The 9,138-nt window shown below is 43.3% G+C and overlaps 4 protein-coding genes across 4 annotated transcripts; 2 read left to right on the top strand and 2 right to left on the bottom strand.

Annotated features, from left to right (window-relative positions):
- Nucleotides 1-405: 405 nt before the first annotated feature.
- On the top strand, nt 406-1,355 carry VTP01DRAFT_414 (uncharacterized protein; the record flags this gene model as incomplete). Its single annotated transcript, XM_069382789.1, has 3 exons — nt 406-761; nt 885-1,070; nt 1,130-1,355. 3 exons carry the CDS (start codon nt 406-408, stop codon nt 1,353-1,355), a joined length of 768 nt encoding a protein of 255 aa, XP_069244834.1.
- A 512-nt stretch (nt 1,356-1,867) lies between these two features.
- VTP01DRAFT_413 (uncharacterized protein) lies at nt 1,868-3,000 on the bottom strand (the record flags this gene model as incomplete). The annotated part of the gene is made up of 2 exons (XM_069382778.1): nt 1,868-2,739; nt 2,796-3,000. The coding sequence occupies 2 exons, from the start codon at nt 2,998-3,000 to the stop codon at nt 1,868-1,870; spliced, it is 1,077 nt and encodes a 358-aa protein (XP_069244833.1).
- A 412-nt stretch (nt 3,001-3,412) lies between these two features.
- VTP01DRAFT_412 (uncharacterized protein) lies at nt 3,413-7,821 on the top strand (the record flags this gene model as incomplete). Its single annotated transcript, XM_069382767.1, has 18 exons — nt 3,413-3,604; nt 3,661-3,734; nt 3,797-3,993; nt 4,061-4,542; nt 4,599-4,655; nt 4,707-4,884; nt 4,944-5,005; nt 5,064-5,448; nt 5,501-5,646; nt 5,703-5,798; nt 5,860-6,045; nt 6,109-6,279; nt 6,333-6,656; nt 6,711-6,893; nt 6,947-7,128; nt 7,188-7,354; nt 7,412-7,510; nt 7,571-7,821. The coding sequence occupies 18 exons, from the start codon at nt 3,413-3,415 to the stop codon at nt 7,819-7,821; spliced, it is 3,432 nt and encodes a 1,143-aa protein (XP_069244832.1).
- Nucleotides 7,822-8,021: 200 nt separating this feature from the next.
- On the bottom strand, nt 8,022-8,583 carry VTP01DRAFT_411 (uncharacterized protein; the record flags this gene model as incomplete). Its single annotated transcript, XM_069382756.1, has 4 exons — nt 8,022-8,233; nt 8,290-8,360; nt 8,422-8,528; nt 8,581-8,583. 4 exons carry the CDS (start codon nt 8,581-8,583, stop codon nt 8,022-8,024), a joined length of 393 nt encoding a protein of 130 aa, XP_069244831.1.
- Nucleotides 8,584-9,138: the final 555 nt, after the last annotated feature.

The following is a 9,138-nucleotide window of genomic DNA, read 5'->3' as shown; positions in this document are numbered from 1 at the left end:
GTCGTGGCATTTTATTAGAAATTCACTCGCGTAGAAGTCAGGTATGAAGAAGGTATCGCTTCAGTTTATGGACGTTTTCTACTTCGCTGGCTTTTATAGTAGCTGAACATCAATATAGAAACTCCTGGAAGATACCAATGTCTGTGACATTTCTGGATTTTAGTAGCAAAGGAGGAAACTGCCGATAAATCGGGAAATTGTACAAAATGCTGTTTCTTTAGTATAATAGTGATAATAGTGATTGTTACATTGCTCTCCCAGCACTTGAGAGATCTTCGCGTAATTATCATAATTTTGTGTCACACTTAGAATCGGGATTGCCCCTTTCATCTCAACCCAGTGGCTGAGTTTTGAAGTAAAGGTAAAGGTAAGGCACCCCTGTTCCTTTTTTCGCGCTCAACCATAATGTCTAGCAAAGATTCTGCCGTCCTTGAGGAAATCAAGAAGAACATTCAGTCCCTTCACGAGCGTTTCGATGCTCTTGAGAAGAAGGTTGCTCAAGGCGTCCCCAAGGACCAGCTTCGCATGGTCATTATGGGCCCTCCCGGCGCTGGCAAGGGTACTCAGGCTCCCGCTATCAAGGAGAAGTTCTGTGTCTGCCACTTGGCCACTGGTGACATGTTGAGAGCTGCTGTCGCCGCCAAGACTCCTCTTGGTTTGGAGGCTAAGAAGGTCATGGATGCTGGCGGTCTCGTATCTGACGAGATTGTTGTTGGTATGATTGAAGAGAACTTGGACAAGAATCCTGAGTGCAAGAACGGGTATGTTGAAAACACTATTGTTCGTGGATATATCCTTTGTCATTTGAATTTTATTCATGCGTGATACAAGGATCCCTTATTTTGAACGCTTAGCTAATATTTTTGCAAATTCTATTTTGACAGCTTTATCCTTGACGGTTTCCCCCGCACTGTTGTTCAGGCCGAAAAGTTGGATGACATGCTTGAAAAGAGAAAGAAACCTTTAAACTCTGTTATTGAGCTTGTCATTGACGACAACTTGCTTGTTTCTCGCATCACCGGCCGTTTGATTCACCCTGCCTCTGGCAGAACCTACCACAAGGAATTCAAGTAAGCAGTGCAAATAGGAAATGTTGATAGAACTTCAATCATACTCAATACCACGACAGCCCTCCGAAGGTCCCCATGAAGGATGATGTTACTGGTGAACCTCTCATCCAACGCTCTGATGACAACGCCGAAACTTTGAAGAAGCGTTTGGACGCTTTCCACAAGCAGACTGGCCCTGTGGTCGAGTACTACAAGAAGAAGGGTATCTGGTACGGTGTTGACGCTGCCCAGTCCCCCAAGACCGTCTGGGCCTCTTTGAGCGCCATTTTCGATAAGACCCTCTAGATTATTGATTGTTTTGCTTTTGCGTGTATATCTTCTTGCCCTCAGCAGTTGAGGTGTATGGTTTGAAACGACCTCTCCTTTTGGGAGGACCGATTTGTTATATAAAAGTTACAAAGCTGTCTCGCACAGGATATTTTCATTGACTTGTCATTCGTTTTGGATGTCTTCTACAGTATTTTCAAAAGTAATGTCGCAGCGAATGAAAATCAATGTCGCATGGCCAAAAAAAGTTCTTGGCATCCTGTCAACCTATCTATGCCAACTGCTACTTCCAGTACTATACCTACATATCGCATAACTTAAATAAAATGAAATGATACACTACCTGATTGCATATTATTGGCTATTAATGGAGCCATTCAACGTTACATGTTCTCTTTGTTACGGCATTTGTCCCAGCAATTGTGCGAATGAGAAACGAAACCATGGAAATCGCTCGGCTTCACATTGTTACATGCGTCACGGATTCTGTTCGATAAGTTCTTTTGCTGCAAAAACCTATGGCGCTTAACTTAGCTCTTTGCCACAGACCAGAATTGTTCTATTGGGTTGAGCTCAGGAGAATATGCACATCGATATCCTCGAAACGCAATATACTTGGCTATATCTTCAGACTTGTGTATAGGAGCATTATCCACAACGAGATGGTGTCTTTTCATTTGTGGATATTTCTCCATTTCATCCAAAGTATCTTTCAAAAAGCTAACATAGTGTCCCGTAACTGTACCAGTGCTCACGTATCCAGACTCCTGTCCAGCCTTTCTCTTCTTAACAGGTTTTGGTATTCTCAAGTTTACTTTGATTAAACCTGAAGCTGAGATATCACCTAATATCGTCGTGGTCTTTGCTCTCGTGGTTGGCACTGTAACAACAGCAGGAGTGCCTTTCTTAGACCAAGCCCTCGTACGTTTCATATTTATATGAAATGCAGACTCATCAAGAAAAACACAGCTGGTCAAGAAGTCCATGTCAGTTTGTTCCCACTTGCGAACCCAGTCATGTCGTTCCTCAATCTTTTCTGGGCTATTTCTCTCCACAGACTGGAATTCTGCCTTTTTTTTCACGGAAAGGTTACACTTTGTCCTCATGAAGTTATAAACAGTGCTATGAGTGACTTTAAGATCATCGAACTGTCGCATTAAATGCTCAGTCACTTCGGCGACAACAGCAGAGGGATTAGCATCAGTAAAATCAATAACGGCCTTCACGTGTTCCTCAGTCACAATGCGTATACGACCTTTCTTTCTACCGCTCTCAAAGATGCTATCGGGATGCTCCTCATACTGTTTGACCCATCTCTGGGCTGTGCGAACATGCATACCCAATTGTTTCGTTGCAGCAGAAGCACTCATACACTTCTCAATCTTCAGTTTAAGAATCTGGCCTTGTCTTGAGGAGTGTAAGAAGTATAAGTACATTTTTCAGTCACTTCCATCATACGAGAATCCTCATCTCTAGGCTTATCTACTTGCATCACGTTAGCTCGAGATTTCTCCGCAGGCTTCTTTTGCAAATACTGAGTATGAGAACTAATCGTCTCAAGAGCAAATTGTCCCTGGTCAATGATGTAGTCCATGGGCTCGGGTCTACCGTTCTCATCGACAATATTTCCTTGTCCACCTTCGTATGAAAATTGAGCACTCATGCTTGAAATTGTAAAGTAGTGAAAAAGGGAACAGTGAGGGAATACAATTGCACCTAATATAAGATTCCCAGCGACAACTTTTTTCTGAGCATGCGGCATTTTTAGATATGCGGCTGGTATTTTTGAAGCTACGACATTACATTTTAAAAAACACACTTTTTCCGGAAAGTAGATTCGCCCAATAGCGAGAACAAAATTCAGGTTGTACGAAAAATAAATTCGCCCAGATGGAAAATCAATTCATATGAAGGCAAGAACAAAAGTCGTGTTGTACGAAATGTACTTTCCGGAAAGAGTGTACGCCTTCCACAAGTTGGGGAGGTCCTGAACCGGATTTTGCCATAAAGGGAAGTCGATTTCCATGTTGTGCTGCGGCATGAGAGCTGCGACCTCTCTTTCGGGTTTTAGAGAAATGAGCACGGAAGAGGATAATGAGCAAGCTTCTAAAAACATTATAGAGGGAGAATCCCAACCCTCTCAAAGTATGGTCGTGCCTTCAGCTATGCTGACGAACAGTGGGTCTACGGGACTCGACGATCAACTGCAAGATCTTGGAGTTGATCTTGTAGATCACGTTGTACTGGAACGAAAAATCATGGCAGAGGTAACCGAGGACTGTCACCATACCTTTGTTACGTTACTAAGTGATAATATTGCCAGGCTGATAAAGCTATTGCTGAGAGAGACGAAGCACTGGACCAAAAGCGTCTCGAGAAAGCCTTGAAGGAAATAAGGCAAGTAAATGTAGCTTCCAATGCAGCAACATTTCAGGATGTTAATAACATGTTACATAAAGTGCGGCTCAGAAGCAATTGGATGCCCTAAAAACCAAATTGAGAGAAAAGCCAACATCCACAAGTGCCCGCGATACCTTGTTGAAAAAAATAAATGAGCAAGCTGCTCGTTTGCGTGATGCTACCCGGGATGAAAAAGCTATTAGAAGTCGGATGAAGGAGAGAGAAGTCGCTCGAAAAAGGCCCATGTCAGAAGCAGGTATGCTGTTTCTATTCGTAATATATATCGCTGTATCCGAGAAACTTATTTGCGAGAAAAAAAAAAGCTATTGAACGCAACGAAAGGTTGGAGGGCGAATCCAAGAAAGATTATTTGATCCGCACTGGGAAGATCACTCCCTTTGCCAAAGTATCTGATGAACAGGATGCCGCTGCTACATCCACAACTAGATCTACTGCCTTCTTGCCAGGTAGCGGAGGCGCTACTGTACTCTCGCGAGACTACAAGGTACATAAACGAACGCGGTCCGACCAGCAACCATGGATACCTGCATTGCAAAGTCCAGCAGGAAGCAGCAGCAGTCATGGTGCACTTGATCTTCAGACAACGCAGCCTACATCCCGCAAACGTAAAAAGCCTGCATCGGATGACGAATACGAAGAGTCCGGACTGGAGGATGAGGATGAAAATGAAAGCGAATATGAAGAGGAGAGCGAATCGGGTGCAAAGGTAGCTCATATACGGCGGAAGAGAGCGTCTGGATACGATGATCTGTTGGAAGATGACGGCAATGAATCAAATTATCAGGTAGATATAACAGGCTATCGATAATCCTTAAATAGCATGCTAAAAAATGCTAACAGAGGCGTCTGGACGACTGGGTTCATAATCGAAAACTGATGCGAAGTAGAATTAAGGAGGCAAGTTTAAATTTTGTTTACATAGAGCTTACGCTTATGAGTGCGGTGTAGCCGCGAGCACGAAGAATGTCTATGGAAGATCTTGAAGATGACCTAGAAAGACGTCACGAGTTCAATGCAGAAAGAGAAATGTTTGCACCCAACCCACAGTACGAAGATGCTGTTTTTGATGGAGGTTTATCGATTCCTGGAGAGATATGGAATGATTTATTCCCATATCAAAAGACATGTAAGAATGGGGACAACTATGAAAGAGAGGCAAGATAGCATTGACGCTTAATAATTTAGGTGTACAATGGCTTTGGGAGCTTCATTGCCAGAAAGTCGGCGGCATCATTGGTGACGAAATGGTATGTATATGGAAGAGATAGAGATGCAATGAGTATCAATTTCTGACTTATGACATAGGGCTTGGGCAAAACAATCCAAATGATTGCATTCATTGCTGGTCTATATTATTCTAAGATCCTGGGACCTGGCAAGCCGACGCTTGTGGTGTGCCCTGCAACAGTTATGAAACAATGGGTGCAAGAGTTCCATCAATGGTATCCACCCCTGAGAGTTGCTATCTTACATGCAATAGGAAGTGCAGTGCGTTCTGCAGATGAGAATATAGATGAAGATCTGGAATTGTCCTTGGAAGCTATAGATGATGATATGGAAGACGAAGGATACGTGCAAGATCGACGAGGACCAAAAGCGAAGCGGAAGAAGGCAAAATCAAGACTTAGCATACTATCTACAAAAACCGGAAAGAATGCGGCCAAGCTCGTGGATCGCTTCATAAAACTTGGTAAGATATGCTGCTATCTCAATGTAAACTATACTCAAACGTTGCATACCAGGCGGAATTCTTGTAACGACTTACAGTGGAATACAAACATACCGTGAGATTCTTTTGAAACATAAATGGGGCTATGTCGTTTTGGATGAAGGGCACAAAATCCGTAATCCTGACTCTGAAACAACACTAGCATGTAAACATTTGAAGGTGCAGTGCATATATGCTTACATGTCAGCCAGCCGATGATTAATGATTTGCTTTAGACACCACACAGAATTATTCTCTCTGGAACTCCTATACAAAACAATCTGAAGGAGTTATGGTCATTGTTTGACTTCATATTCCCTGGAAGACTTGGCGTAAGAGATGCTTTAAGTTTATCTCATTAGACTGAGCAGTTACTTACGTCGGACCATTCAGACTTTACCGGTATTTCAGACGCAATTTTCCGTCCCTATCAACATTGGAGGCTACGCAAATGCAAGCAATGTCCAAGTTCAAACGGCTTATAAATGCGCATGTGTTTTGCGAGATCTAATCAATCCATATCTGTTACGAAGGATGAAAGTCGATGTGGCCTCTGACCTTCCAAAGAAAAGTGAGCAGGTATGATGATTTCCTTGAAAGCACTTTACGTTACTTGGTGTAATGATTTAACCCGAACATAAGGTCTTGTTTTGCAAGTTAACGCCGTCGCAGCGTGAATCCTATATACACTTTATACATTCAAAAGATATGGATGCCATTTTGGAACGACGTCGACAAGTACTTTATGGCATCGATATCGTGCGCAAGATCTGCAACCATCCAGATCTATTGGAGATCACAAAGTCATCTTCCGTACGTGAAATGCAAATTTTATCATTTCCTGTGTTATTCACATGAGCATATAGGATCCATCGTATGGTGATCCGGAAAAAAGTGGCAAAATGGTAGTCGTCAGGGCCTTGCTAGCTCTTTGGAAACAGCAAAACCACCGTGTTCTATTATTCAGCCAGACTCGTCAAATGCTTGATATACTCGAGAAGATGGTCAATTCTCTAGGCTACAACTACCGGCGTATGGATGGAACTAGCCCTGTACATCACCGCATGGCTATGGTCAATGAATTCAATACTGAGAAGGATATATTCGTGTTCCTTTTGACCACCAAAGTGGGAGGACTTGGCTTGAATCTAACGGGCGCGGACAGAGTCATTTTATTTGATCCGGATTGGGTAATTATACACAGCCGAATGCAGCGCTTCAGTAATTCTGACAACCAACTGTAGAATCCTTCTACTGACATGCAAGCTCGAGAACGTGCATGGCGTCTGGGGCAAACCAAGGATGTTACGATTTATCGATTGATGACCAGCGGAACTATAGAAGAGAAAATATACCATCGTCAAATTTACAAACAGTTTCTTACCAACAAAATCTTAAAGGACCCGAAGCAGAAAAGATTCTTTGATGTAGGTTTTATCTTATACTGGCGTGGCAAAGGGGTATACCTGACACAAAGTAGGCGAGTAATTTGCGCGCTCTTTTCACTCTTGGTGCGGAAGATGCTGAAGGAACAGAGACTGGGCAGCTCTTCAAAGGAACAGAGATAACACCTGGAAGCGACAAAAACCGAAAGAAACGGGACGAGAAGAATGAAGATGATCAACTTCGAACGATAAATGGTGTGAGCGGATTAGAAGAATTGTAGGTGCTGTTTGCATATTTAAGATATTTCACATGCTGACGTTGACTTCAAATAACAGTCATGGAGAAGAAGAACAGAAGAAGCCGGATACGCCAACAGGCGGCGATGTCTCCAATGATAACATCCTTAACAGTTTATTTGAAATGACCGGTATTCAAAGTGCTCTTCAGCATGATCAGATTATAGAATCTGATGCGCAAGATAGAGTTTTTGTAGAGCGAGAAGGTGAGAAAGCTTTCCTCCAGATCCGTCGTTCCAAATAATGAACTGTCATGAATGTAGCTGCGCTTATTGCGGAAAACGCTGCTGCTGCTCTGAGAGAATCTCGTCGAGAACGTAGGCGTGTTGGTATTAGCACACCTACGTGGACGGGAAGATCTGGTAAGAGTGAGCCTCTGTTATGCTATCTAGGCGAACATTCATTAACCTTTATATTGACAGGAACGGCCGGTGTGCCGAGGCTACCGGGAAGCCCTACCCCTCCCCCGCGGTTTGGTCAGAAAGTCAAAGGTCCAGTATCAAGTGCAGGGACATCCCCAGCAACTTCTCCAGCGCGCCCAGCTTTTGGATCCGGTGCAGTATCTGGATTCAAAGGTCTTCAAGGAGCAGAAGGCGGTGCAGTATCTTCTAGTTCGCTTTTGGCGCAAATGCGCGAACGAAAAGCTCTTGAAGAAGCAGCATCGAGACGATAAAGTTCCTCTCCTCCACCCCCACAACACGCAGATGTATACATTCTCCAACTCCATGTAAATACACCTTTTCATAAAACATTGTATGAAATATATTTGGGCAAAATCGACCAGCGGAATGACCTTTGTGAGTGGCCTGGTGGAATAGTAAGACAGAAACGCAAAGATAGGTGCTATGTACAAGGAGTGGGTGGCAGAGCCGGCTAGTAATCTTCGTCTTCGTCACCGAATGGATCCAGTCCATTGTCAGCTGGTGCCGACACGGAGCCTCTTGAAGCTCCAGCAATTTGTCCTGTCTCCATGGCTCTCTGCCTTTCTAACTCGCGCTCACGTCTTTTCTGTTCTCGCTTTTCCTTGTTAACCTCCTCGCATGCATCTATCCATGCTGAGTATACATCCACAGGTTCGTCAAGGACTAGATACTGGCTTAGAATACGTTATCTCGTATACACAGCGTCATACGATACTTACACGTTACTGGGCTTTGGTACGACACATCGCACACTTTGCAATGCAAATGTCCTACTTTATTTGGATGATCGCTAGACAATCAAGACGTTAAGCACAAAGCTACTCACGAATAGCCGAAATCTGCATACTTACATTTTGCACTCTACAGATTTCTCGTGATTGCAGAACAGACAGTTGAATTGGCTGTCCAGCTTCTCTTTAAGCTTCTTGACGGGTTTTCTTTTGGCTTTTCTTTTACCCTATCACAGTCGATTTGAGTGTTTGCGCTTTTGCACGTCTTCCGAGACATACCATGTTAGTTTGACGGAAAAAAAAGAAACGAAAGCAAGCGCGCTTTGCAAGTTTTGGGACTCCTTCACACAGCTCCCAATTCCGTTATTGTGGGTGTTTGCTAACCGAAACATTGAGTGCTATCACTGTTTCCTCCCGGGTATTTGGGATTTCATCCTATATCTACATTTAGGAACGTTTAAAACTTCAAGATATTTATTGATCGGCTGGCAGAAACCACTGTATAGCATGCGAATACATAAATCACCATGGCTACGTCCTCAGACTCTATGCCATAGTAATGACTGTTTATGCCGAAATGCTACAAGAACAAAATATGGTCGATTATTGTACTTGACACTATAGATCAAGTTTTGAGTAGACTTTGCATTGTATACAGTGTCTACATTTTTCTTTGCTACTTCCATTTGCAGACGAACATTAAAGACGGATCTTCCGCCTATGCTTAACCTCATCGCTTGGATTTGTACCGCTTCCTTCTTGAGCCGGGCTGAAAGTTTGAATGCTCGATAACCTGATCATCATCATTTGAAACAAGAGAGGTGCCGTTTGGCAAGG

Source organism: Rhizomucor pusillus, assembly GCF_041956525.1.
Source record: "Rhizomucor pusillus strain CBS 183.67 unplaced genomic scaffold VTP01scaffold_1, whole genome shotgun sequence".
In the NCBI taxonomy this organism is placed as follows: Eukaryota; Fungi; Mucoromycota; class Mucoromycetes; order Mucorales; family Lichtheimiaceae; genus Rhizomucor; species Rhizomucor pusillus.
This window is presented reverse-complemented; position numbering and strand designations above follow the sequence as displayed.